General features: G+C 45.2%; 3 protein-coding genes and 1 long non-coding RNA gene across 4 annotated transcripts; 1 reads left to right on the forward strand and 3 right to left on the reverse strand.

Annotated features, from left to right (window-relative positions):
* Positions 1 to 1,316: 1,316 nt before the first annotated feature.
* LOC150045726 (uncharacterized) lies at positions 1,317 to 2,671 on the reverse strand. Its single transcript, XR_016532872.1, has 2 exons — positions 2,494 to 2,671; positions 1,317 to 1,926 (listed from the first exon to the last, which is right to left on the reverse strand). It is a non-coding gene; the product is annotated as an uncharacterized LOC150045726 (long non-coding RNA).
* A 24-nt stretch (positions 2,672 to 2,695) lies between these two features.
* Positions 2,696 to 4,318, reverse strand: LOC150045727 (uncharacterized). The gene has a single exon (XM_090319831.1). It carries the CDS (start codon positions 4,279 to 4,281, stop codon positions 2,710 to 2,712), a length of 1,572 nt encoding a protein of 523 aa, XP_090175957.1. The 5' UTR covers positions 4,282 to 4,318; the 3' UTR covers positions 2,696 to 2,709.
* A 7,245-nt stretch (positions 4,319 to 11,563) lies between these two features.
* Positions 11,564 to 22,333, reverse strand: Acad8 (acyl-CoA dehydrogenase family member 8). Its single transcript, XM_090319711.1, has 10 exons — positions 22,100 to 22,333; positions 19,231 to 19,331; positions 18,397 to 18,566; positions 17,542 to 17,651; positions 17,073 to 17,149; positions 16,424 to 16,561; positions 13,033 to 13,168; positions 12,843 to 12,940; positions 12,367 to 12,519; positions 11,564 to 11,748 (listed from the first exon to the last, which is right to left on the reverse strand). Exons 1-10 carry the CDS (start codon positions 22,212 to 22,214, stop codon positions 11,584 to 11,586), a joined length of 1,263 nt encoding a protein of 420 aa, XP_090175837.1. The 5' UTR covers positions 22,215 to 22,333; the 3' UTR covers positions 11,564 to 11,583.
* A 378-nt stretch (positions 22,334 to 22,711) lies between these two features.
* Thyn1 (thymocyte nuclear protein 1) lies at positions 22,712 to 27,752 on the forward strand. The gene is made up of 7 exons (XM_090319712.1): positions 22,712 to 22,827; positions 24,589 to 24,770; positions 25,746 to 25,814; positions 26,154 to 26,246; positions 26,738 to 26,833; positions 27,179 to 27,329; positions 27,654 to 27,752. Exons 1-7 carry the CDS (start codon positions 22,785 to 22,787, stop codon positions 27,698 to 27,700), a joined length of 681 nt encoding a protein of 226 aa, XP_090175838.1. The 5' UTR covers positions 22,712 to 22,784; the 3' UTR covers positions 27,701 to 27,752.
* The last annotated feature ends 172 nt before the right edge of the window (positions 27,753 to 27,924 follow it).

Consider the following 27,924-nt stretch of genomic DNA (forward strand, 5'->3'; position numbering starts at 1 on the left):
AGAGAGACACCCACACATTGATGCATCATAGCTTACTAAGAAAAAGACAAAGCAATACAAAGTCAACAAGAAAATCCTGAAAGCAGCATGAGGAAAATGATTCACAACATATATGGCAATATGACTGGTGACTGACTTACACACACACTGTGTACCATAAGCTGGTACAGTAATACTACATGTCACCTAAGAATATTTTTAATGACAAGGATATTCTAGAACATGCATCATTAGGCAATTCATTGTTGGTCAGACATCGTAAAGTATACTTAGATTGCCTCGTGTCATTAATCAATATAATTTTACAGTATCAACATCGAATATGCCATCTGTTATTGATTCAAAGATGGTTGTACAATGTGTGACCAATCTGAAAAAAAATGACAATAAACCTAAGTCTAGCTATGTAAACTTGAAAGAATTCTAGAAGTTATAGAACTTCCAAAAAGTGACATGGGGAGGTGGCATGGGCAAGATCAGGCAGTACAAGCATCCTCTAATCGTCCTTTCTGGAAGGATGGGCTTCAACAATGTCCATAACCCAGAGTTCCATGCAGGGTGTGAAGGTGAAGGAGTGGTCTCAGCCCATCACCAACTAGCACAGTCCAACAATAGATGTGCTGAAGGATGCTACGGAGTGAACAAGTGCTTCCCAGAGGCCCATGTGGTCCTCACGGCACTGTGGTATGGAGGTGGTGGATCCTGTAGGAGGCAGAGCCTGGTGGAAGGTGCTTAGAAAGAGAGACATGGGCCCGGGAACTTGGCCTACTGGTAGAGTGCTTGCCTAACATGCAGGAAGACCCAGGTTTGATTCCTTGGTTCCACATACATAGAAAAAAAGCTGGAAGTGGTGCCTTGAGAGAGGCACTTGAGCCATACTCCACTTCTGGCTTATTCTCTTTATGTGGTACTGAGGAATGGAACCCAGGGCTTCATGTATGCTAGGCAAGCACTCTACCACTAAGCCACATTCCCAGCCCCCGAGGGCTTTTTTTCTAGCACAAGATCCATCCCCATCCTCCAGTGCTGACATAGTTTGGGGTTTGAGTGCCAGGCTCCTCACATAGCTCATTTACCAAGCCACACACGTCAGAAAGCGGCTCCTGGGAGCTGGACATCCGACTTGTCACTCGTTACAGCTACAAGAACTACATTCATCCATGTCCAGTATTCACTCAGCGCATGGGACACTGCAGGGGCAGCATTGAGCCTGTCCTCCTCACAGACAAAATCAACAACACAGTTAATTCCTACTCACCAGCGCTTACTACTACCTATTTTACTGGGAAAAAAAAAAACAAGAAAGGTAATGTGTGACAGAGCTTAAAAAACAAAATTTATTGTGTGAAAAATACTTTTACATTGTACACATACATATTTTACAGTCTACCAAAAAGGATCAGTATGGCAGCAAGGCTTGGGGCTGACGTGGTTTTAGGACATAAGAGCAAGGGGAAGGCTGGAGAGGGGTCTGCTGGGGACAACTGAGATCTGAGCCATCCAGTGCCTTGGTACACACTGGGGCTCCCCTGTGGCAGGAATGAGTCTGTGGAAGAATACCCATGTAGGGAAAGTCTTTCTGTCCCAGGGCTCCAGCCCTGGACTGCAAATCCTTACGTCAAAACACCTGGGCCTCAGGTCTCAGTCAGAACTGTGGCCATAGCAGTAGAAGCAGCAGCAGTTCAGTGCGCAGTGGCAATGGTGGCCACCTAACCAGTTCTTCCCCCAGAAGATTCAGCAAAGAGCAGCACACCTGAGCATCAGGAAGAAGCCCAGGACGAGGCAGGGAAGTGTGGGGACGACATGACCCGTGGGTGGTGGATGGTGAGCATGGGAGGCGGCACTGGAAGGAGCAGATGGCATCCTGGGAGTTTCTTTACTGGAGCCGAGGGCTCTCAACCCAGGCAGGAGGAAGTGGAGCAGTGCCTATGAGATTTGGGAGGCAAAGCGAGACATGGTTATATAAAAAAGAACAAGTCCCACATGTGACTCTTAAGGATAGAATAGCAAAACTGGAGCAGGGGCTGGGAGTGTGGCTTAGTGGTAGAGTGCTTGCCTAGGATGTACAAAGCCCTGGGTTGGATTACTCAGTACCCCCCCACCCCCTTTGCCCCCCCCACACACAAACAGAAAAAGCAGGAAGTGGCGCTGTGGCTCAGGTCATACAGTGTTATCCCTGAGAAAAAGAACCTCAGGGACAATGCACAGGCCCTGAGTTCCTTCTCCAGGACTGGAACACAAAAAGAGTGGGGGAGGCGAGAGAATACCTGGAGAGAGAATAACTAGACAGCGCCCCTTCTCATAGCTAAGCAGGGGAAGTTGAACACGCCCATTCTAACTGCACAGCAGAGATTCTTAGGGTACTCCCCACACCTTGGCAATAACAGGACATGGACATGGAGGGGCGGTGCCTTGCGTGGATCCGCACCACATAGGAGTCAAGGGAAGAAGTGGACCATCTGGACAGATGGTTCTTTATGTCTGCAGCCTCACCTTTGCCAGGCTTGAGTCCAGGTACCAGGCCTTAGCTTCGGGCCATTGCCAACTCCTGGCCCTCACCAAGGCCACTGCTTCTTCCAGGGACATAGCTGGAGCCAGAGATCTGGGCTAGCTCCATGGAACTACCAGGTCACAGGTTATTTCTGGCAGGTGATGGGAGCAGATGTAGGAAGGGTGGCTGGAATGGGGAGGTGGGGAGGAGACCGGAGTCTACTTCTTTTTCCTCTGCTTTCTTCTTGCCTCCAGTATCTGCCGAGCATTTCGAGTCTTGGGCTTGCCACCACTGGCAAGTGAAGGGGCACCCGAGGCTAAAGCTTGGCCCCCTAGGAAGCCACTGCTGTTGGTGAGAACACTGGAGAGCTGGGACTGCTGCCCGCCAGCCTCAAAGGGTGTGGAGGCGCTCAGGGCCCCTCTGTGTCCAGCACAGAAGCTCAGGGGCCCACATGTGTCACTGGTGCTGCTGGCCGTGCCAGTGCCACTGGGGAAGCTCAGGCTAGAGATGGTGGCTGATGCTGAGGGCCTGGGGTCTCTAGGCTCCATGGGCTGGGGAGCCCCAGAGGGAAGCAGCTGGCAGGAGGAACTTGCAGCAGGATTTACCCCAAAGCCAAATGCAGGCCCGGAAGCCAGGACTGGACATAAACTGTCATGGCTGACAAAAGCCACCGTGGAGGGAGGAGCCGTGGCCAGGCCAGTGGTGGCAGGGGCCATGGTGGCTGCACCAGCTGGCTGCTGGGGGAAGGGTGGCTGCTGGGTCACAGGACTGGAGACGGCCTGAGTGCTGTCCAGGAAGACCTCGCTCACTCTCCTCAGCCTGGCTCTCTTTTCTTCTTCCACGTCTTCCACAGTGACGGGGTAGCCAATCTGGGGTGCAGGAGGCAGGCTCAGGGGGCCCCCTCTCCAGGGGCGCAGCAGCTGTGTCTTCCTCTTTCTGCTCCCAGAGGAGGAAAGCAAAGTCCCTGCCTTTTGCTGCCTCTGAGTGTCGGGATCTGGGTCCTTGGCTCCCGCCTTTTGCTGCCTCTGAGTGTCGGGATCTGGGTCCTTGGCTCCCGGGGCCACCTTGTCGGGCCCCTGGTGTGAATGTGAGGGCCTGTCAGGAACACCTGGCTTCCCTCTGGCTTTGTTGGCAGGGCTCTGTGGAGTCTGGGGCCAGGCGGGCCAGGGGCTCCGCCTCCTGTACAGAAGTGACCCGGGGGCGCACTGGAGGGCACTGTATGAGCTGGCGATGGCGTTCCTGCTGCCCGAGCTAAGGATGCCAGCTGTGCCCACGTGCACGGGGTCCCCTGAGCTCTCCGAGGAGTCTGCTGTCTCCTGGGACTGGGCCTGGGGCGCACTGGCCACGCGGGACCCCTCGCCGCCATGGCCTTGGCCCTGGCCAGCAGGGGCTGGGGACGACAGGAAGAAGCTGCGCACTGGTGTTCTGCTGGCCGCGGGGATCCGCACAGTGATCTGGTTGCGCCTCCTTCTGAGGGTCACTGTCCTGTCCCCTTCATCCCAGCGCACCCTGGCCAGTGAGCCAGGGGGACACTGGAGCAGGGGGAGCGGGCAGCGCCTTTTAGGGGGGATGCGGAAGCGCGTGTGTGAGGCCCCGTGTTGGAGGGGGACAGACCTCCTGGAGGCGGTGACCCCGGAGGGGAGCACGCGCTGGACGTGCTGGACCCTCAGGGGCTGCGGGGGCCGCAGGCGGTGTGCGGGGCCGCGGCGCCCAGGCAGGTGCTGGGCCGGGACAGGAACAGGGGCTGCGATCCGCCCGAGCTGGACGAGCTGGCTTAGGCCGCTGCCCATGAGGCAGGTCTGTGGACACCGGGCTCAGCCCGCGGGTTCTGTGGCTCTAGGTCGCCGTTGACCGAGGACCCTGGGCCGGGGCTGCGTCACAATGCCCGCTGGCGCGCTGCTGCCTTCTGACCAAACAAGGGCCAGGCGCGTGGCCCTGCGCTCGGGGCTCCACCCTGCAGTGGGGAGACCCCAGGCTGCACCCAGAGCTCTGGCGGAGCTGCCTGCCTCCCCACCCCGGACACAGGCCGCTCCAAGGCCGTTTAAAACTGAATTGCTTTTGTATGGACGGTGAAAACCACGTGGAATCAATTTTGAATAAGCTTATTCACACACGCACGCACGCACACACACACCCCCACCCATACGACTGGAGGAAAGAATAAGAGTTTTAGCATTTTAGGGAGCCCATCAGGGAAAAGAAAGAGGAAGCTCTCAGCTTTCAGTCTGGCTTCTCAGGCTAGGAAGAAGTTCACAGTCATAATTCCTTCCCAAGAGGGAAGAGGAGGTGTCAAGTGGGAATATCCAGGGAAGGGTTTGAGAGTCTCCCAACTCCACAGGGTAGACTGTGGAGAAGAGGCTCCTCTCCCAAAGTCAGTGCAGACTAGAGGTGGGGACTGCTTCCTCTACCATGAAACTGCAACACAAGGCTTCAACTCACATGAAAAAAATTTAGGAAATGTGAAACTACCCCAAGAACACAATTCCAGATTCAACCTCAACAAATGAAGAAATGCCATTTCAATCGTAAAAGTATTCACAGTGTGTTGTCGGTGGAAATGGATAAAAGTAATCATATCTGAAATGTTTGTTCTTGGTGTTAGTGCTAGGGCTTGAACTCAGAACCAACCATCTTAATTCAGAATTCAACTTTTGATATTTTGATTGGTGTTTAGAGATACGTTTTATGGACTTTTTTCCCCAAAAGCTTGCTTTGAACTGGGATCCTCAGATACCTGTCTCCTGAGCAGCTAGGATTTACAGGAATGGGCCTTCAGTGCTAAAACTTGAAAACTTCTCTCTCTCTCTGTCTCTGTTTTTTTTTTTTTTTTTAATAAATAAGCTTGCCATACCAAACTTTTCAAATTATTTTACATTTTACAAAAATGTTTAAACAGGATATTGGAGCCTGTGGCTCACTTGTAATCTTAGTCAGATGGCTGAGATGTGAGGAGCAAGTCTAAAGCTAGCCCATGTGGGAAAATCTATGAGACTCTTCTCTCCAATAACTACCAAAAAGCACAATAAGTGAAAATGGACTTGGACATTTCCTGACCCTGAAAAAATGGTCCTTGCTCTTCCTTTTTATTTCTCTTCCTCCTTTTTTTTTTTTTTTTTTTTTTTTTTTTGCCAGTCCTGGGCTTGAGCTCAGGGCCTGAGCACTGTCCTTGGACTTTCTCAAGGCTAGAGCTCTACCACTGGAGCCTCAGCACCACTTCTGGCTTTGTTCTATGTATGTGGTACCGAGGAATCGAACCTGGGTCTTCATGCATGCTAGGCAAGCACTTTAACCACTAGGCCAAACTCCCGGCCCCTCCTTTTTTTTTTTTTTTTTTTTTTAAACATAGCTTGCATTAGTAGAACGACTGCCTTTCTCACCCTTTTTCTCTCCCCCACCAAACATGGTTAAGAAGCTCTGGCTTCTTATCTTTTCTATAAACATCTTACAATTGCCATCTATGCCAGCAAGTGGTATCATTCTCAGTTGTATGCCAATATATTGTTTCCATGCACTCAATGGTGCTTCAGCTATGTTAAATATAGCAGCATACTGAAACTTTGTATTCACACCCTGCCCCACCCTGCAGTGCTCAAACAGTTTCTAGAGGAGGCATTCAAAAAATCTGTACTGTGCTAGTACCAGTGGCTCACCCTGTTTTACTAGCTACTGAGGAAATAGAAATCTAAAGGATTACGGTTCTGGGCCAGCCTAGACAAAAAGCCCATTTGATCCAATAGTTTGGCACAGAGATGAATGCCTATCATCCTACCTATTTGGGAGGCTGAGATTGAGGGGATTGTGGTTCTAGGTTAGCAAAGGCAAAAAGGTGAGATAATTAAAAAAAATAGGCAGTTATGGCTCAGTGGTGAAGAATCAGCAGTGGGTAAAAAGTCCAATCAGGGTACAAGACCCTGTTCAAGTTCAGGTACTATCTGACCAGAGCAAGCTGGGTGAAGTGACTCAAACCTTTAATTCTGTCTTTGGGAGGCCAAGATTCACCAAGATTTGAGGCCAGCAAGGGCATGAAAGTTCTAAAGAGTCCATCTCACTCCATGACTGGGTGAGGTGGCATTGCTTATCATTCTATATCACATTGGTGCATGCCTCTTATGCCAACAACACGTCACTCAGTCCAGTCTGGCATAAATTGAAACCCTACCTTGAAAATAACCAACACAAAAAGGTTCTAGAGCCATGGCTTAAGTGGCAGAGTGACCACGTTGTAAGCACAGGGACAGCCTTGCCAAAACAAACAATAAAGCAGAGCCAAAAGTGCTAAAGGTATGCATGGCTCTAGAGGTTCAGCCTGCCTAACAGGCACAAAGCTCTGGGATCAAATCCCAGTGCTAGTAGCAAATAAAGAAAAAAAAAGTGTTTGTGTGTATATGTATGATGTATGGGGCTACAGAAGTGGTAGAATACCTGTCTGCCAAGCAGAAGTTCCTGAGTTTAAACCCCATTACAGCCTAACAAAAGTGTTATAAGCACAGAATAGATTATTTTTAAAACAGAATGATTAACAGAAGGTATGTATATATGTCTTCTACAGAGACAAAAGCATAGAGTAAAATAATATTTATTTGTACCAGGTTTCCCTGAAAGTTTTTATCTTTGAATATTATTTTAAATACTTTCACATACCTCAAACCTTGTTTACTTGGAAAATTATTAATAATTTAAAGAGTACGCTCTTACTTGCTAATCTATTTGTCTATACACTCATTCCTTTGGCAGTACTAGTGTTCGCATGCAGGGGCTCCCATTTGCTAAGCAAGCACTGTACCGGTTGAGCTATGCCTCCAGCCTATGAGGTATACTTTCCTAAAGGACAAAAACTGCCCTACGAGAGATTTGTAATTATTACTCCAAATTCATGAAATACTTAATCAAGTATAATACATTTCTTAAAAATTGTAGAGGCTTAGTTTGCAAGATAAAGTAAAAAACTACATTAGTGGAAGTGGAGATAGTATAAAAAGGGGGAGATTTTTTAATTTACCAGTGTAGTGATTAAAAGTACTTCAGTAAAGAACAACTCGGAAAGAGAAAACATACTCAGATAGAAAAAAAATACTCATCAGAAAAGTTGATAGGAACCCTGAATATCCTTTGCAGATCACAGGTTTCGCACAAAAGACAAAAAATAAAAAAGTCAAGAAACAAAAACCACCAGCACACCATCAAAATTCCAAGTAATGTTAGTGCTCAGATGTGCAGATACACACTAAGCAGAGCTTAGTAATAGCTTCCCAAATACTCATTTTATCCTGATTTACATTTGGAGTGCTAGCCAGAGACACTTCTGCTTTGGCACAGAGGGCAGAAATAAACAGGGCATGCTCTCTGCCCTCCTCTCTCCTAGTCTTTCCACATCTTTATTCTGGAGCCTCAGGGGAAGCTCCAGTCCCCTGGGAAAAGAATCAGGGGAGCTGGTAAAATGCAGACCAATCAAAACCATGGGGATTCGAGGCAAGACTTTGAGAATAGACTGTCTTTCTGGCATTAGTTGGGGGGAAGGGAGGAAGGGTGGCAGAGATTTTGTGTTTGTGAGAGAGACATGACTTGTCAGAGCGGCTCTTCTGGTTCTGAGTACCCTATGCCAACACAAAGTGCAAGTCCCACCTCGGAAAAGCTCAGCCCTTCATACTCCAGGATCCCATTTGGAAGTGAACAGCCCGTGTGGAGGCACGGGTGGCAGCTGCAGAGTGAACACGTGTCAGGATGCCCCAAGCCCGCTACTCCTGAAGCAGACTTCGAGAGACCAGCATCTTCATCACCTCATTGCTACCTGCAAAAGGGAGGAAGAGGGAAGGATCTAGAAGGAGCAGGGAGTCATGGATTTAAATGATAATAGGTGCTTCTAATCTTATTCTCTATAGTACAGAAAAAACAAGAAATGAGAATTGTTTAAAAATGTCATCAGATCATTTAAAAATGCTTCTATTAGATTAAAAAAAGGATTAATATCTCACTGATATCTCATTCCTATAATCCTAGCTATTTCAGAAGGCTGAGATCAGAGAGGATCCTGGGTCAAAGCCAGACTCGACTCTGCAAACAAAGTTGAGACAGTTATCTCTAATTAACCATCAAAACCACATACATAGAAAAAGACGGAAGTGGTGCTAACGCTCAAGTGGTAGAGCTCTAGCCTTGAGAAAGTCCAAGGACAGGGCTCAGGCCCTGAGCTAAAAGCCCAGGACTGGCAATAAATAAATAAATAAATAAATAAATAAATAAATAAATAAATGAGTACTTACATAAACAGATAAACTAAAAAAAAAAAATCTAATAATTCTGGTGAAGGAAAGAGTAATTTTCTCTTACTTTCCAAATGTATTATGTACATGTGTGGCTATATATAAGAATATGCTCATATATACATATATACATATATATTATTGGCATTACAGGGTTACAGGTATGGATTATATACATGTATATATATACACATACATACATACATACATACATACATACTTACATATATATATATATATATACACACATTTTTGGTGTCACAGGGTTTGAACTCAGAGCCTCATTCTTGCTAGGCAGGGGTTCTCCCACTGAGCTACCTCCAGTCCTTTTATACACTATTAGATGAGGTCTCTCTCTCTGACTGAGTACAGGCCTATACTATAATCCTATTTTCAGTTTTCTGCATAGTGGGGATGACAGATGTACATTATCACGTCCAACTTCTTTGTTTAAGATAGGATGGACTCTTGAGAACTATGCACAAGTCCTCACAATCTCAGACTCCCAAGGTCGTAGGACGACAGGCGTGTACCACATTGCATCCTGGCTATTCATTATGATGGGATCTAGGGAATGTTTGCCCTGTCTGTCCTTGAGCCTGGCTCCTCTCTGATCTCCATCTCCTCAGGAGGTGTGGTGCAACTGCATTATTTCTTATAAGCTTTCAGCAAAAAACACACACTTCTTTGGCAGCCAAAGGAGAAGAATCAACTGTTTGGTACTACTGTGGTTTTGTTTTGTTTGAATGTGAGTGTGTGTGGATCCTAGGGCTTGATCTCAGGGCTTCTGTGCTGTTGCAAGGACAACACTCTACCACTCTACCACGATAGCCATAGAGCTCCAATTTCATCTTTTTTTTTTTTCTGGCAGTTAATTGCAGATAAGGGACTCACAGACTCCCTGTCCAAGCTGGCTTGAAACTTTGGTCCTTAGATCTTAGTCTCCTTACTAGCTAGGATTACAAGGCATGAGCCATTGGCATCAGACAATTTGCTTCATTTTCACTCTTTCTTTGTCTCTGTCTCTGTCTATTCTCTTTCTTTCTCTCCTTCTGTCTTTCTTTCTCTCTCTTCTTTCTTCCCCTCTTTTCCTCCTTCCCTCCCTCCCCCACCTCTCTTTCTTTTTTGCTAGTCCTGGGACTTGAGCTCAGGGCTTGAGTACTGTACCTGAGCCTCTCTGTGTGCTCAAGTCTAACATTCTACCATTTAAACCAGAGTAGCACTTCTGGCTTCTTCTGAGTAGTTTATTGGAGATAAAAGAGTTAGACTTTTTGCTCAGGCTGGCTTTGAACTGTGATCCTCAGATCTCAGCCTCCTGAGTACCTAGGATTATAGAATGAGCCACTGGCCTCCAGCCTTCTTCATTTTTAATATAAAAAGACACAAGCCAATTAAAAACAAATCAACTATTGTGCTTTTGTCTTAAAGTCTTTATGTATTGATGACATGACTTGAAATAAATGTACGGCTTTAATCACTTAACAGTCAGATTAAAAGACAGCCTTTAGAAGAAAGGTGAACTTTCCCACAGTTTTAAATTCTGGGCAAGTTGAGCTCAATGAACAAAGATAAAGTTGCAGTAGAGTAACTTGGAATTTTAAGACTCTGTATAGAACTCCAATTGTGATTTCCACACACACAGACACAGCCTTCCCTTAAACTTCCTACATGTGCAAAGCTCAGACCAAATGGCACAGACACTTTGGGGTGGGGATCTACACGGAATTGTGTTACCTGCTCAGGTATGAGAAGGATGCTTTCAAACAGAGAGACAAACAAGCTTCTCCTATATCCCCACTGAAGTAGTCCCAGTCGCCCACCCATGCTAGCTAGAACAAGAACTGTCACTTTAGGCCAGTTGGAGTCACATACCTATAATCTAGAAAACCAGGAAGTAGAGACAGAAGGATTACAAAATGGGGGTTAGTTGAAACAGTTTGTGAGATGTTATCTCAAAAATACAATCAAAACAAAAGGCATGTAGCTCAAGTGGTAGAGTGCATACCTAGTTAGCGTAAAGAGTCCAATATTACAAACCCAACAAGACAACAGAAGAGCTACTTCACTTCAAAGTTTTTGCACCAGTTGCACAGTGGAAAAGCTTGCCTCACATCTTATACACTCCCCAGATGGTATATCATGGCTACTGAGAAGAAATCCACGTACTGACAACTTGCTTTATTGCAAAATCCACTATTTGGATATACATTTATGCACATATTTTCAGCTACACGTCTGATAATCAATTTGAAGAACTACTGCCTCATTTGTTTTATAAAAAAAAAATGGGGGGAAAGAAGCAATGGGGTTTGAAGCCTTTGTTTTGCACTTGCTAGACATGTGCTCTACCTCTTTTGGTTTACTAGTCTGGTGGAGGGTCTCACTCATGTTTTTGCCCTGGTGGCTTCTGGGTAGGTGGGATCATAGGTGTATATCAACACTTACCTTGCTGGTTGAGACAGGGTCTAACTTTTTGCTCAGGCAGGCTTTTATGATGTTTCTACTCTCTGTGTCTCAGTAGCTATGATTACAGGTGAGTCACCTTTATTGGGTTGATGAATGAATGCATGAAAAGTTCTGGGATCCCAGTGGAGTATTTATTAGCAGTAAAGAATAAGCATTTGGTGTAGCTGGATGTGGTGGCTCATGCCTGAAATCCTAGCTACTCAGAAGGCTCAGATGTGAGGTTCAAGGTTCAAAGCCAGCCTGGGCCTTAAAGTCCATGAGACTCTTATCTCCATTTAACCACTTCCAAAACAGAGCTAAGGAAAGGAAGGAAAGAAGGAAGAAGACAAAAGACAGAGCCTGATGGGATCCTGAGGACTAGCCAAGTTAGACCAGGCTGGAAAAACACCACAACTGGGCTGAAAAGAATAATCTTTGGCCATTTTTACCTTCTAGAATCTGGTGGACCCTGGAGTCTCGCATATACTGCTGAACAGCATAATCCTTCAGGTAGCCATAACCCCCGTGCATCTGCAAAGCCTGGTTGCAGATCTGTGGGGAGAAAAGGGATTCACTGTCTTGAGTTCCAGGAAGGCTGGGGAGTCTGCTTTCCTTCTCCATGCCAGCGCCCAGTCTGACAGCCTACTATAAACTAACCAGAGGAAAAACACAGTCACTAAGCTCCATATTCTGTGTGATCAGAGACAGGAAGTCCATCTACCTTACTAGACAAACAACCTCTGCCTTTTCATTAGCAGCTCAGGAGAAGCTGCCCACAACCTTGACTAGATTATATGAAGCTCAGCTGCCACCTAATAGCCATGCAGCCTTAATGTAGAAATGGCTTTGCCCTGATAAGGTAAAGAGTGTTAAGTCTAGGCTGGACATAATAAGCTGCTCTGAACCTTGCAAAAGTCATGTCTAGAACACATTTGAAAGACAGTGATTATAATAAAGTGTATACCAGCACCGGGCAGGTTAAAAAGCTAGCTGTGAGAAGTTGTGTGCAGGCTTCTTATGAGTTAATTTACTTCCTTAAGCCTTGAAGCCATCCCTGTTTGTGTTGGAAGGATGGAGTCTCAGAGTTGACTTAATCAAGTCTTTGAACATCCCTGGGCTTAAGGCTGCTCTTTGTCCTTTCCAGGGGAACAAAAAGAGCTTATCACTTACAGCAAAGCATTCCTCTGTAACAAAGAGCTTGGCCATAGAGCAGAGGGCCACTGCATCTTCCCGATCTTCCTGCAAAGCCACAGCAGCATTTCGGACCATCAGCCTTGAGGCAACCAACCTTGTGGCCATGTCTGCCAGTTGGAATTGCAGGTACTGCAGACACAACAAGAAAGAGAACCAAGACAAAGGCGCTTAGATAGGCTCTAGCAGAAGAACTTTTCTAATTGACCCCCTAATGCTTCAGCCTCCTGCCCTCTCTACAGGGCAAACACAGTGCTTCCTAAGTTCCAAGCCTGCTATGTTTTCCTAGGGCTTGACATGACTGCCTCCTGAGAAATACCATGGGTAGGACAGAAGAGAAATATAAGACACAGGTTTTGGCAAGCACCACAAGAGCTATCATGGTCTTCTTTGAGAACATGGGCCCTAGAGCAGGTCTAAAGATGAAAGGCAAATACAGACACCCAGGGCCATACCTGGTTACTGGCCAAAGGTGCTCCAAACTGCTTTCGGACCTTGAGGTGTTCTCTGGCATGGATGACCGATGCATGAGCAGCTCCCAGAGAGCAGGAAGCTAGAAAGGGAGAGTCAAGGCTTCCGTGAAGCCTCAAGGAAGGCAGTTGGTCCCGGCCATGCGTACCCTGCCCCCTTCCTTCCAGTCCTCACCAACATTGATCCGTCCACCATTCAGTCCCTTCATGGCAATATGAAATCCCTGCCCCTCGCTCCCAATCCTGTTGGTCACAGGGACAGCACAGTCTTCAAAGATCACAGCTCGGGTTGGCTGGGAGTTCCACCCCACCTGGCAAAAATCAGGAACTGGGTGTCTACCCAACAAGCTCCCACGCAGGGCTGCCTTCCCTGTGGAAAGAAGCCTGTGACATATAGAGTGAAGCACCCAGGGACTCAGACCCATCCACAAGAATGGGAAACAAGAAAAGGAAAGAAGTTCAGAATTACAGGCTTACCAACACTCACAGAACAAAGATATTTATTAGAGCTAAACTTTTTTTCCTTTGTCAGTTGTAGGGCTTAAACTCAGGGCCTGAGCACTGTCCCTGAGCTCTTTTAGCTCGAGGCTAGTATTTTACCACTTTGAGCCACAGCGCCACCTCTGGTTTTTCTGGTAGTTGATTGGAGGTAAGAGTCTCACAAACTTTCTGTGATAGTGGCTTTAAACCACTATCCACAGATCTCAGCCTCCTGAGCAGTTAGGATTATAGGCATGAGCCACTGGTGCCCTGCTTAACCATTTAAAAAAATGTCAAAAGAATCTACCTCTAACATCTATTCTATCTACGAACTTCTTGTAGCATTGAGACAGGACCTGGCCTCATTTTTGTGATTCTGTGAGTATATTCTTTCTCTTCCCCCGCCCCCCTCTCTTTTTGTCAGTCCTGGGGCTTGAACTTAGGGCACTGTCTTTGGGCTTTCTCAAAGCTAGAGCTCTACCACTAGAGCCATAGCACCACTTGCAGCTTTTTCTGTGTGTGTGGAACAGAGGAATTTCTGTGTGTGTGGAACAGGGCTTTGTGTACCACTAGGCCATGCTCCTGGCCTAAGTATATTCTTTTACAAGAACAGAGACAATGTCTGAATTATTTATAAGAACTTAGTTTTTCCTGTTGCCTATTTTTTTTTAGTTGTTTAAGATAGTGTCTCATCATGTAGTCCAGGCTGGCCTCTCACTCCTGATCCTCCAGTGCAGGGATCACGGGCATGTACCAACATGCCTGACTTAAGTTTACTTCTAAAGGTGTTATTAATAATAGCTCCACTTCTTTCAGAAGCATAGTTCTTAAAATGTGCTGTAATTAGGGCCAAGAGTATGCAGTGTGGGAGACCCTTGGTCTAACATTTAGCTTCAAAGAGATCCAGTGGGGTGCTAGCATCAACTTACAGGAGCCTGCTGCACCTTTTCTAACGCATTCATATTGCATTCATACTGCAGAAATTGGCCAACACTACAAATGGAAGCTCTTTTCTTTGTCCCAGAGAACTAGCTTTACTAGGGTATCAGGGGATGTGATATGCTAGTCATAAGCCTGGACCTAGTCATAGTTTTCATCTTTGGACAAATCACTTGATTTCCTTATAGAATTTCTTTTCCTTTTCCTTTCCTTTCATTCTCTTTCTTTTTTCTTTTTTCTAGGATTTGAACTCTGGGATTTGACCCTGTTCCTGAGTTCTTCACTCAAGGATAGATCTCTACCACTTGTGCTACAGTGCCACTTTCAGTTTTCTGGTGATTAATGGGATATAAGAGTCACATGGACTGGCTGGGTATGGTGGCTCACTCCTGTAATGCTAGCTACTCAGGTAGCTGAGATCTGAGGATTAAGGTTCAAAGACAGCCTGGCCACAAAAGGACCTGAGATTCTTAGTTTCAATTAACCACTAGAAAATGAGAAGTGGAACTTGGCTCAAGGGTAAGGTGGTAGCCTTGAGCTGAAGAGCTCAGGGACAGTGCCAGGCCGAGTTCAAGCCCCATAACCTCCCCCGTTCCCCTCCACCACCAAAAAGAGTCTCATGGACTTTCATGCCTGGGCTGGCTTTGAACCAAAATCTCAGAATCCTGAGTAACTAGGATTATACATGTGAGCCCGTGGCGCCCGGCTTTTATGGCCTTTCTTTTTTCCAACCTAAACTAAAGGAGTTAAGACTAGAAAACTGGTAAAATCCTTTTCTTCAAATAAAATCTCATTTTGGTATTCCGTATATAAATTGTTAAGGTCTTCACTTAATTCCCTTCATCATCTTCTCCATGTATTTCAAAACATTAAAGAACTTTAAGGCATATCAGGAAAACTAAACACCATCAATTTTGGGGTGGGGGTGGGGGGTGGGCAGTACTAGGGATTGAACTCAGCACTCCACTGCCTCAGCCATGCCTCGAGTCTAGCACTAATGGCTTTACATCATTTTAGCAATAAAAACTTTCAACAGGCCAAGCAGGTCAGAGGTTTTCTGCATAATGTCCTGGGATTTTTCTTCATCAGTGCAAAAAATAAGTATAAAATAATTCAACAGCCTTTATTCAGCTCATAAGAGAAAACTTTTTACTAAAGCCTTCTATGCTTTCCTAAGCTTTTACCTAAGGTCTTCTAACATCGGCCTCAGCATTCTCTTCTGAATATTTCTATTCTAGGAAGCTGAGCCTTTGGGTTTTCAAACCCATAATCTGATTTCCTTTGCTCCCTCAACTCCCTCATTCTTAGTTTCCATCAAAGTCAGGGTTAAACTCATTCTCTTGGGGACTTCCGTTCACCTGAGTTTTTACGGAGCTTGCATTCTCCTTTAAGCTCTCATAATGTCAACTGAAAGTCTGATCCTCCCAACTGATCTGTTTAATGCTAACCTTAACTTCATGTTCCCAAACACAGTATAAACACCTTAAGGCAAGATCACATCTTTCTAATTATTAGAGAATGAAACACAGAGAGCTGGTACTCTCTAGCGCTTGCTCTCTAACCAGTCTCAACTAGAACTAGACAAATGTTTTGATAACCAGGTCTAAAAAAGCTTAGGTTGGGCCTCAGTCCTATGAGCAATTATTGTCCCTTATCACAGAACTGCTGTTCATGAAGTAATTAAGAGCTATCTTCAAAAATGTCTTTTTTTTTTCTTCAAGTACCATGGCAATTGTGCCTTTTAGATTACAGGTACTTACAACCCTCTCCCCATGAGCTTTACTTGACTTCTATTTAAAGAAGAAAAGTGATAAATAGGCTTTTCTTTCCGAGACTTCTAAGACCTAATGAGATACAAATTGTAGAAGCTGGACAAGACATACAGGCTCAAAGTGGAGGTAGTGGTGGCAGTATTTAATAGCAGGCATCTTACGAAACATACTGGCAAAGTTTATCACCTTTTCTAATAGCTCAGTGTTTCTTCAACAATGCCCTATTCTATTCTATATGGTCTGGTAAACAGTCTCAAAAAAGCAAGTGCTTAAGGTAGGAAATCAAGTATGTGACCTATTTTATGAAACCGGGAAGGGGTTTGTTGGACAGGTAAAAGCCTCATAACTTGAGCTGCTTCCTAACTGGCCACTCACCTTTTTCTCCTTCTTGCCAAAGCTAAGGCCAGGGGTCCCCTTCTCCACAACTATGCATGAAATACCTTTGGGGCCTGGTCCACCAGTTCGGCACATAACCACATAGATGTCTGACTCACCACCCCCACTGATGAAGGCCTGCAGATAAGGAAGAGAAGCATGAGTTCTGGGCCTAACACCTGGAAAGGCACTGGAGTCTTTCCAACTATAGCACAAATAAAGAGACTAAGGAGGAATAAATAGTAGCTGCAATGACTGGAGAATCGGGGATTTAGCTGATAAGGATATTAAAAAAGAGGAAGTGGAGGTGTGATTCACGTGAAGGAACACCAGCCTTGAAGGGGTAGCAGTGGGGAGCAGGAGGGAGGCCTCACATGAGAACATGAGGCCTTGAGTTCAAGTCCCAATATTGGCACACACACAAATAAAAATAAAAAAACCAAGAGACCAATATGAACGATATTATTGGGGATCTGATCATAAGAGACAAAGAGTGGAAGGGCAGTACAGATAAATGGGTCAATGTTTGTCTTTTTAGCACATACCACTCCTACAGGAACATTAACTCAGGCTCCAGGACCGAGGGGATCATGCAGAAGGTAGGAAAAACCTTAGAATGGTTCTGGGAGGTCAGCAGGTTGGGTGGTACCTTGGAGCCGTTGAGGATGTAATGATCGCCTTGTTGTTTCGCTGTGGTCAGAAGGGATGCAGCATCACTTCCACTTCCTGAAGCAGGGACCAAAGGTAGCAGAAAGGGGGAAGGGAGCCAATGAGTCCCTTGCCCAGCACAGTTCCATCTCTTAGCAAATCTTCCTGAGAAACAGTTCAGTAGGTACTACTGCGAAATCTACCCGGTCAAAGAGATTTTTAGTACTTGGTGAAAATGCTTTGCATTAAGCAGACCACTGTTCCCAACACATTAGCTAGCAGTGTTTTGAACCTGAGAGGAAATTTGACCTGAAGGCATTCGGCACCTGTGACACCAGGTTATGAGAGTCTTGTTACCCTATAACCAAACTTGGTTAAGTAAGGGCTCTTTGGGTCAATGGGTGAACAGTGCACACTGGCTCTACCTCTCTCCCTGAGAAGTCTTCCCCTGCTAAGAATGGCAGACCCACCTGGTTCAGTGAGGCAGTAGGAGGCAAACTTTTCCATGGCACAAAGTGGTGGGCAGTGTTTGTGCCTCTGTTCTTCATTTCCAAAGCTATCAATCATCCATGTACACATGCTGATTGTTGCATCAAGAAAGATATCACAGAAATAAGGACACCCCATTGGGTGAAAGAGGAGAGAACAAAGGACAGCAAAGCAGAGTGAAGGCAGAAGAGAGGGTCATAATGAGAATATTCAACTTTAAAGGAAAGGATTAGATTAAAATATATTCCTGGAATATGTCCTAAACAGAGGCACTAAGATGGGATATTTCTTAACTAGATGTGTATACTACTCCCAAATCAGTATTAATGTATTCCTATTATTTTCTCAAATTATTGGATATTTCATCTATGGGTAGAAGGAATAGGTGACAGCACCCTAACTACTCTACTGGGAGCAGATGCTAGGACTTGGTAGAAAACTGGCTGACCTGATTCTCTAAGCAGTGTACAAAACAGAATCAAGTCCAACAGATAGCTTATCTAGTATGTCCTAGTAATAGTTTAACCCCTACAGACAAACAGTCCATATCACATGAATAATCTTCTTCTCAAAAACCAGAAATTTGGCCGGGAGTTTGGCCTAGTGGTAGAGTGCTTGCCTAGCATGCACAAAGACCCAGGTTCGATTCCTCGGTACCACATACATACATAGAAAAAAGCTGGAAGTGGTGCTGAGACTCAAGTAGTAAAGCTCTAGCCTTGAGAAAATCCAAGGACAGTGCTTAGGTCCTGAGTTCAAGGCCAGGACTGGCAAAACAAAAAACAACAACAACAAAAAACCCAGAAACTTTCTGCCCACTCCATGTGGGCACTCACTTATGGATGCTCATGTAGGCTGTGGTGCTGGTGCAGCCTGTAGCCAAGGCTTCAAAGATGACGGAGGTATCGAGCCGTGACAGTCCAGATCCACCAACATCTGTTCGGACATAGACTCCCCCAAAGCCTAGCTGGGCTGCCTTCCGCATAATATCCACAGGAAACAGCTCCTATCCATAAACAAGAGAGAAAAATGGGCACTGGTGGCTCACACATGTTATCCTAGCTACTCAGAAGGCTGAGATCTGGGGATCACAGTTCAAAGCCATCCCAGGTGGGAAGGTTTGTGAGACTCTGATCTCTAATTGAACACCAGAAAAGCTGGAAGTGATGCTGTGGTTCTAGTGGTAGAATGCTAGTCTTAAGAAAGCAAACAAACAACAACAAAAAACCCAGGGATAGTGCCCAGGACCTGAGTTCACACCCCAGGACTGGCACCAAAGAGAGAGAGGGGGGAGGAGGAAAAGAATGGTTGGGGGGGAGAGGCAATAGGGGCAATCCAGGATAGACTACTTAGGGGTCCCTGAGGGAAGCTCTGGGGTGTTTGCATTTGCATGTAGGAGAATGAAGAGAACGAGAAACCCATTTCTCTTTGCACTCTATTTTCTGATACAGTGCTCTCAATTACCTTTCATTCTCTAAACATTCTAAGTATATCCACATCTTTGCTGAATAAAAAAAAAGATGATGCCTTCTATAAAAGGAGTCGCTGTTATTAGCTTCCTTATAGAAAATGAAAAAAGGACACTGGGCAATTATAATTACAAGGAGGGGAAGATAAGGGTCACAGCAGAGGCACTTGGTGGAATATCTAGCCACAGGGAAACTTCCTACCTTCTGGTCCCACTCTGCCATATTTGGAGCCATTTCCCGAGCAGCAAAGTCAAAGGCCACTTTCTGAAATACTTTCTGCTCCTCATTTAATCCCAAGGAAGCTGTGGGTAGTAATACACACACTCAGTTCTAGGATGAAAACCCCAGAAGAACAAAAGCAGAGGCAGCAAGGAGCAGAGAGCATTCACTAGATACAGAACACTGGTAACATTTTCTCAGATTGAGAGGAGACATATCAGCCTAGGGCAATACTGGCAGACTCTGCAAGACATCTCTTGTAAGGGCCATAGTAATAGCTGTAAACAGGTAGAAAAGGAGGCAAACAGACAAAGAACAGAAAATGGGAAGAGTAGGATGGATGGACGCACTGAGCAATCAAGAACCATCACAATCTCCCTTTACTCCCACATGGCCTGGCTGACTTTATTTTTCCTATCTACTTACTTTTCAAAAATCTTTATCTCAGCTGGGTGCTGGTGGGTCACCCTTGTAATCCTAACTACTCTGGTGGCTTGAGAGCTGAGGATCACAGTTCAAAGTCAACTCTGATTAGGAAAGTCCATAAGACCCTTATCTCCAAAAGAGTTGGAAGTAGAGCCGTGGCTCAAGGGATAGAGTACTAGGCTTGGAGCGCAAAAGCTCAAGAACAGTGCCCAGATCCTGAGTTCAAACCCCAGGACCAGCATGCAAATGAGTGCACATCACACACACACACACACACACACACACACACACACACAATCTTTATCTCTTCCTCTTCGTAAATCCACACAAATTAAGGATAAAGGGCTATAGTCCAGTGTTGCCTCGCTTCCTTGAGGCCCTGTGGTCAAAATCAGTACCACAAAGTAAAAAAGCTGGGAGGTATGCAAGGGTATACAAACATATTAACTGAAACATGGTAAATTCAAGCAAAAATCAAAGTTCAGAAAAATAAACACCAGGAAGTGAGTTCTCAAAAGGGTTGAGGGTGGGGTATGGGAAGGGGTAGACAAATGAAGAAACAGGAAAATGCAGACAAGAATACGATGTATATCCTGCACAACTGAAGACAGAAAGGGGGAAAGTGTGTGTAGGGGAAGGATGGGTGGGAATGTGGAAAGAGGTGACATTGATGAAGATACATTGTATTGATAAACTGGTTTGTTTAATGTTAATCATTTTACAAGGGAAGTGCCACCAAAGTTTTAATCCCAGTAACTCAATGTATGTTACTGTATCTTCATCATCTTCTTGACAGAGGAAAAGGTACTTCCTACTGCAAGAAATTCCAAACAATCAATGGAGAGGAGGTGGGACTACAAGGGTAAACTGTGGGTACTAGACTGAAATAAAGATTTGTGAAAAATAAGTAGGTAGGAAAAGTAGTCAGCCATACCATGTGGGAGTAAAGGAAGATCCGTGATGGTTGTTAAGAGGATCAGAATTTCATTCTAGGACTGGAGGCATAGTTCAAATGGTAGAATGCCAGATATGAGCAAGCAAGCTAAGCAAGAATCTGGTACCTGTACAATACCAAAACAACAGGGCCTGTAGCTGTGGCTCAAGAGGTAGAGAATCAGTTTTGGACGAAAAAAAGCTCAGTGAGTGAAGCACTGAGTTCAGGCTCCAGTATATATACACAAAGACATAGATACATAGACAGACAGACAGACAGACAGACAGACAGACACACACACACACACGAAGGAAAACTTGATAATTAAGTAAAACTCCACAATTTTCAGGAGGCAAACTCAACACTATGAAAATATGCCAAACAACAGGCCCGATGAACTCTGCCAGTTACTAGCAGAGGTGAAAGTGTAAATACACAATACACTCAAACGGCAAAGCGAATTAGAAAAACAGAACAAGCCTGATAAAGACAGCCTTTAGCACACAACTTAATTATAAGCAAAAGGCAAAGCCTCCAGAAGCTTTTAAGATAACACCGCCACCTTTAAACGTATCCAAGGTAGAAAACTAACTAGAGAACCAGCCATACCAATTGAGAATCTTCAGAGTGCTTGACAATTATAGGTTTTTGTGCTCTAAAAATGAGTCATTTCTGTCAGGGATCTCTCTAAGCCTGTTAGCCCATTGTAAAATAAGGAGGCTACATTGAGCAAGTTTTCTCACCTTTGCAATGAAGAAATTTTATGTATCGTATAGAGGAACCATATAAAATAAATCTTACTACTCTTAAAACTGTTTAGCTTTAAAGCATGTAATGAAACATGTAGGTATGTTAATTATCAATTCATTTAAAATTTTTCCATCAATAGGATTAAACCCGGGGTCTTGTGTAGGTTTAGCAGATTTTGCACTACAAAACCACCCTACCTCCAGCCTATGAATTTGTTTGATTTGATTGCTTAGTATACAATTAGACAATTTTCTTTCGTTTGACTAATTAAAAGAAAACAATTTCTTGTGAAAAGCTGAACGAGGCAGGAAGCACAGGGAGACAGGGGCAAGAATGTTGAAAGGGGTCATGGCTCAAGAAGCATCGCATTCAGAAACCGTCTGGTTCAATGGCAACTCCTTTGTACAGCTATTTTACGATAATTTTTTTTTTTCAAACTGAAGGCTCACAGCTGAAGTTGAGCCAGTAACTATGAGAAACAATCACGTCTAAATTCTCTGTTGCTACAACCACGACCGTCAACTTGGGCATCCACCAAGCGACCTTGTTTATAAAGTTCCAAGAGCTAGATATCAAGGTAGGTATCCTGCCTAGAGGAGGATGCAGCCAGAAAGCGGGAGATGCCCTGCACAGCGGCTTCGGGCCGGCGGGACTCCTCCGGAGCGGGCAAGCCAGCCAGGAGGCCCAGCTTGCGGGCCCTCGCGGAAGCCTACGGGAATCCCACCGGTGCGCCAGCCTTACGATCGATGCAGGAGGTCAAACTCCGGTGGCGGGTCTGGCTGGGGGTCCCGAAACCGCGACGTAGGCAGCTGAGGCGCGCCCCGAGGCAGAGGTAACCGAGCCTTAGCTTCTCCATCACACTGGCAGATGGACAGTTCAGCCAGACCCCGGCTGCATTTATCCTGGCCTGGATGGACTAACGAGCGACCTCTGCGACACTTGCACTACGGGGCTTGTAGTCCACCGTGGCCTTCGTTAGCCTTGGCGGCGGGCGTGATTCTGGGAAGAGTGGACTACAACTCCCAGAAATCCTTGAGAGGCAGGCACTACCGAGACCTGTAGTCCACACCACCCTCAGGCTGCACGCCGCCGGGCGGGGCGGGGCGGAGAAGAGGGGGGGGTGGGGAAAAGGGGGAGGAGCGGAGAAATCTGCGCCTGCGCAGATTCGGAGTCTGTGGGGGAGCGAGAAGCATGGGCACGAGACGGGGAGACACGGCCTAGGACTGGAGAGACTTTAGGTGAGTTTGTACGAGACGCGTGTATCACCGCCTGCGGGGGACTCGAGGGGCTGAAGCACTGTTGTCTCGGTCCCTGTAAACTTCGCGTCGCCGTGTGTGTGTGTGCAGGTCTGGAGGACGGCCGAGCCGCTGCTTGCACCTCCCGGGTGACTCCGGAAACTTGTGCCCTTCGGCCCCTCGCAGAGACCATGCCAGGACCCCGGAAGAGGCAGGCCGCGACTGGCCGCTCAGGTGAGGTGGCCGCAGGCCGCGACCGCAGGCAGCTCTTCGGAAGAACACTGCTCCTCGGAGGCCAGTTCAGCAGTGTTCATTTTAAGCTTGTAACCCCAGCACGAAGGAGGTGGAGGCAGGAGGATGGGGAGTTCGAGGCCTGTTTGCCTTGCCCCTCTCCCCCAACACCGTGTTCACGTCCTTCTCTTCCCTGATTGTGGATGGAAACTTTGGATCTCCCATCGTCACTCCCCCCCCCCCCCCCCCCATCGTTTCCCTGCAAGCTTCTTCTTGCTTGTTCATTCAAACCACAGTTATTGAGCACGGAGGGTATTGGCTACACGGAGCAGAAGGTATGGAGGTATGGAATGTAATTCCTTTAGGACAGTATGGATAGGACTGGAGATCATTATTTTAAGTGAATAAGCCAGGCATAGACAGTCATGATACACACACACATTCTCACTCCTGTGTGGAATACAAAAACAAAAAAAAAAAACAACAAACAACAAAAAACAACAACCTAGAAACGAAAACAAACGTTGATCTCGTGGAAGAGTTGAGAGTAAGTGGTTGCCAGAGGCCAGGAGAGTTGAGAATGGTATGGATGGGAGAGGCTAGTCAATGGCTTCTAGGCAATACTAAGTTCAGTTGTACTATTACATAGTAAGGTGATTGTAGATAATGTCTTGTACATTTCAAAAGGCTGCAAGAAAGGCTTTTAAATGTCACTCCTATAAGGAAACGATGAATGTTTCAGGAGATCGATTTATCCAATCTGATCAAAACATTACACAGTCTGTACATGAATTGAGACGTCACGTGGAACTGCGTTGATAATGTCGTTTTCATGTCTTATCTATCTGTGAAAAACTTAAATTAGAAAAGAACTGATTAAGAAATGAGGATAAAAGAAATACAATTCCTCTAAAAGAAAATGTTTGAGACCATCTCAGACACTCAAACAAGGGTAAGTGAAGTCTGGGAGACTGGACTGTTGGAGATAAATAAAAGGGAAGGATCACAGGGAAGGCCTTGAAAGGGAGGTAGAATTTGAATTTAGCTTAAAAACTGTGAAGTTTGCCTTGTTTAATTGATAATCCAGCGTTATATTGTTAGGTAGGTTTTCCTATCCATTTCCTCAGAGATAAACTTAAGTTCTCTTATATATAAGACTTAAGTGCTACTGCTAGCATTCCTACAATCCAGGATTGAACCTAGGTATGACACCAAAGGGTAAGCTTTCTTTCTTATGATAGCACATTACCTTCTAGCAAGGGTCATGGGACATAATCTTTTCTTTTCCAGTTCTGGTCCTGTGGCTTGAACTCAGGGCCTACACATCATCCCTGAGCTTGTTTTGCTCGTCTAGTCCTCTACCACTTGAGCCAAAGCTACACTTCCAGCATTTTGGTAGTTTATTGGAGATAAGAGTCTCATAGAGGGCCGGGAGTTTGGCCTAGTGGTAGAGTGCTTGCCTAGCATGCACGAAGACCCAGGTTCGATTCCTCAGTACCACATATGTAGCAAAAAGCCAGAAGTGGTGCTGTGGCTCAAGTGGTAGAGCCCTAGCCTTGGGAAAATCCAGGGACAGTGCTCAGGCCCTGAGCCCAAGCCCAGGACTGGGGAAAAAAAAAAAAAAAAAAGAGTCTCATAGAATTTCCTGTCCTGGCTGGCTTTGGACAATGCTCCTTAGATCTCAGCCTCTTGAGTAGCTAGAATTATAATTATGACCCACCAATGTCTGTCTCATGATCTTGACTTTTCACATTCCTATTGAAGATAAGAAGGGACTCTCAGGAAAACGTTCCAAAACTTCAACTTCAGGGGAGGCATTGGCTAAAGAGGAAGACTCTAGCCCTCAGAAGACTTCAGCCTCTAAAAATGGGGGGAAGAATGTAAGTGCATACTGGCTGATGAAGTCAGAGCCAGAGAGCCGACTAGAGAAAGGCATAGACGTGAAGGTGAGACTACCTGGCTACTAATCCTTTGTGCTATTGTTTCTTAAATGAAAGGTGAATGTGAGAGTACATAGGGTTCCTTCACCAGCTTACCTCTGAAAGGTGGGAAAGGTAAAAATGAATGGAACCAGCAGAATTTATTACCATCAATTACAAGTTGAGTATTGGCTAAAATGCCTGGGACCACATGTTTTACATTTTGGAGATTTTTTTAAAAATTCTTTTAGTTTGTGGGATATGTATGGGAAGTTTACAGGTTGAACATACCAAATCGCAGTATCTGAATTTAAAACTTTTGGGCTTAAATCCATTCCACATCAATGGTTCTGTAAAGCTATCTTCTAATAAACTCCACATTTCTGTTAGAGCCTATAGCACTTGTCAGTGGTAGGGAGGAAACTTCCATGTGCTTACCAAGTGAAATTGATCTTGGTGATTTAATGAGTTCAGATATTCAGATTAGGCATGTTCAAACTGTATCTGTTTTATAACTAGATTCTATCAAGGCAGGCCTAGGCAAACTCTGCAGAATGCAAGGTAGTAAATATTGTAGGCCTGTAGTTTATTTATTTATTTATTTAAATTACAGGTGCTCACAACATGCCCGGTGTTAGTTTGCTTTTGTCTTACCATTTGCCAAGCCCTTTTGTGTTTCCCTACTTGCATTTTCCATATATTCAAGAAGTTTTAATAGCAGCCTGGGTAAATATGAGAAGAGAAATACATAGTATGTTCATAAGAGAATTGCAAATTATCTATTGAGCATTATAATCTCCTTAATTACCCAAAGTATCCACTTAATCCAGGGCTTAAATCCATTCAGCATCAATGGTTCTGTGAAGCTGTTTTCTAGTAAACTCCACATTTCTGTTAGAGCCTTTAGCACTTGTCAATGGTAGGGAGGAAACTTCCATATATGCTTACCAATTGGACTTGACCTTGGTGATTTAATGAGTGACTTTATTTCCTCTTGCCTAGTTTGGCATTGAAGATCTCAAAGCACAGCCCAAGCAGACAGCATGCTGGGATGGTGTTCGAAACTACCAGGTAATGGGAGTAGGTACAAGGCTCCTGAAACTTAGGGCCGGGTAAATGTCTACCTCTTCCTCAGCTTGTTCAAGATCGTTTTCCTGGAACCTTAACCTGCAAATTTTTTTAAAAATACTATAATTATGTACACTGTATGACCTGGATCTGGCCAGTGTCCTAGCACATCTCTGGATGCTTTGGCAAAGGGATGAACTGTGATGCGTTGGGAGGAAGTTGAAAAATAGAAAAAGTGATCTAATAAAAGAATCGATTTTTTAAATTATTTATTTATTGCCCAAAGCTGGCACTTGCAAGTTGGTGTGGAGAGTAACTGCTGTCCCTTTTCCCTCGGATCAGGCTCGGAACTTTCTGAGAGCCATGAAGTTGGAGGAAGAAGCCTTTTTCTACCATAGCAACTGCAAAGAGCCAGGCATCGTGGGACTTATGAAGGTTAGGTAACTGCGTTGTGGTTTTCCAGACCCTCCCTCTTGAGAGAGACTTACTCACGTAAGAGAGATAGCTTTTTTCTGTTCCCAAGAACAGAGAAAAGGTGATCCTGCTCCCTTCCTATATGACAAAGACTGGAATAAGTCTTGCATTCATTTTTAGGGCCTGCTAGCACAACTTCCCTCCATCTGTATGCCTTAGTCTCTTACTCTGAAAGAAATCTGGAGGCAGCTTCTCTCTAAATTATGATTGTTGTTAATAATCATTACCACTTAATTTTAGGACATGCTTATAAGACTGTAAAAAAAAAGCAAGGCTGATGTGCTGTGTTTGCTAGGCTATAATCTTATTTTTAGACAGAAGCATTGGTTGGCTGGCTTGTATAGCAGGGGAGGGAGGGAGGTACAAATGAGTAGAGTAAGAATGAAAGTTTGATTTGTATTCATGATCGGCTAGGGAGCTGAAATGATGGGCAACTTTGGATTTGGTTGCAGATTGTAAAGGAGGCTTATCCAGATCACACACAGTTTGAGAAAAAAAGTCCTCATTATGACCCGTCCAGCAAAGAGGACAACCCCAAATGGTCTATGGTAAAGACTCCTCCTCTATTTTGTGAGCAGGGAAAGGTGGGCGAAGAGAGAAGAGTAGGATACAAGGAATATGGCCAAGTCTTGCTCAATTGAGGATATGTTGATTTGGGTCATTAGAACAGAATATTGGCAGCCTTACCCCTGGGAGCTGCCTGCAAGCAGCCAAAAACCCTGCGTGGGCACAAGGCATGTGCTGTTATCCCAAATCCTCAGGAGGTGGAGGTCAGAGGATTGCTTGGGCCCAGGCATTTGAGGCTAGTCTGAGCAACATGACAAGACCGTTTCCTAAGTCTTGGGCAGAGCCTGTCTAGATATATCTTTGACCCACACACTGATGTCACATAGGTGGATGTACAGTTTGTTCGGATGATGAAGCGTTTCATCTCCCTGGCTGAGCTCAAAACCTATCACCAGGCTCACAAAACTACTGGCGGCCCCTTAAAAAATATGGCTCTCTTCACTCGGCAGAGACTCTCAGTTCAGCCCCTGACCCAAGGTAAGAGTGGGTCCTTTCCCTTATCCACACATCAGAATTATCCACTGGGAATTCACATTCACTAGTTAATTAAACTTGGGCACAGCAGTGAAAAATCTCTTTGAAACAGTGTCTTGTGGTACCCTTGAGGAAGGATGTCCTGACTTTGCCATTACTATGTGCCCAGTATCTACCTGCTTGGCATGTTTTAAAACATCTCCATTATTCTTGAATGAACGGCTGCATGATGCAGTATTGTACCCAAAACCTACTGGAGCCTGGCATTCACTTTCCTGTTTAAGAAGAAACCTATTTCTTCTTTTTACTCCCTTTTGTTTCTGGTAGAAGAGTTTGATTTTATTTTAAGCCTGGAGGAAAAGGAACCAAGTTAACTGAAGCACTGCTGTTGGAATAGACAAGCCATTACACCAAAAAGATAAAGAAGCAAGCAAGAAAGCAAGGAGGAAGGAAGAGAGGGTGCGGGGAGGGAGAGAAGGAGGGAGAGAAGAAAAGCGTTTATACAAGGAAGTTTGTCTATTGTGTTTACCTGGGATCATGTAAAAAGGTGGTCTGTATTTTTTTTTTTCAATAAAGTGTTTGATATCAAAGTTAAAAG

The sequence above is a fragment of the Megascapheus bottae genome, chromosome 27 (assembly GCF_031878675.1).
Source record: "Megascapheus bottae isolate mThoBot1 chromosome 27, mThoBot2.hap1, whole genome shotgun sequence".
NCBI classification, from domain to species: domain Eukaryota; kingdom Metazoa; phylum Chordata; class Mammalia; order Rodentia; family Geomyidae; genus Megascapheus; species Megascapheus bottae.

Excerpts from the sequence above, each read along its gene's own strand:
- LOC150045727 (XM_090319831.1), bottom strand. The coding sequence starts at position 4,281 with ATGGGCAGCGGCCTAAGCCAGCTCGTCCAGCTCGGGCGGATCGCAGCC.
- Acad8 (XM_090319711.1), bottom strand. The coding sequence starts at position 22,214 with ATGGAGAAGCTAAGGCTCGGTTACCTCTGCCTCGGGGCGCGCCTCAGC. Across the intron at positions 19,332-22,099 it reads TTTGACCTCCTGCATCGATC|CTTCCTTGGGATTAAATGAG; the intron begins GTAAGGCTGGCG and ends TACTACCCACAG. Across the intron at positions 17,150-17,541 it reads CTACTGCCTCACTGAACCAG|GAAGTGGAAGTGATGCTGCA; the intron begins GTGGGTCTGCCA and ends TCCCTGCTTCAG.
- Thyn1 (XM_090319712.1), top strand. The coding sequence starts at position 22,785 with ATGCCAGGACCCCGGAAGAGGCAGGCCGCGACTGGCCGCTCAG. Across the intron at positions 24,771-25,745 it reads AGAAAGGCATAGACGTGAAG|TTTGGCATTGAAGATCTCAA; the intron begins GTGAGACTACCT and ends CCTCTTGCCTAG. Across the intron at positions 26,247-26,737 it reads GCATCGTGGGACTTATGAAG|ATTGTAAAGGAGGCTTATCC; the intron begins GTTAGGTAACTG and ends ATTTGGTTGCAG.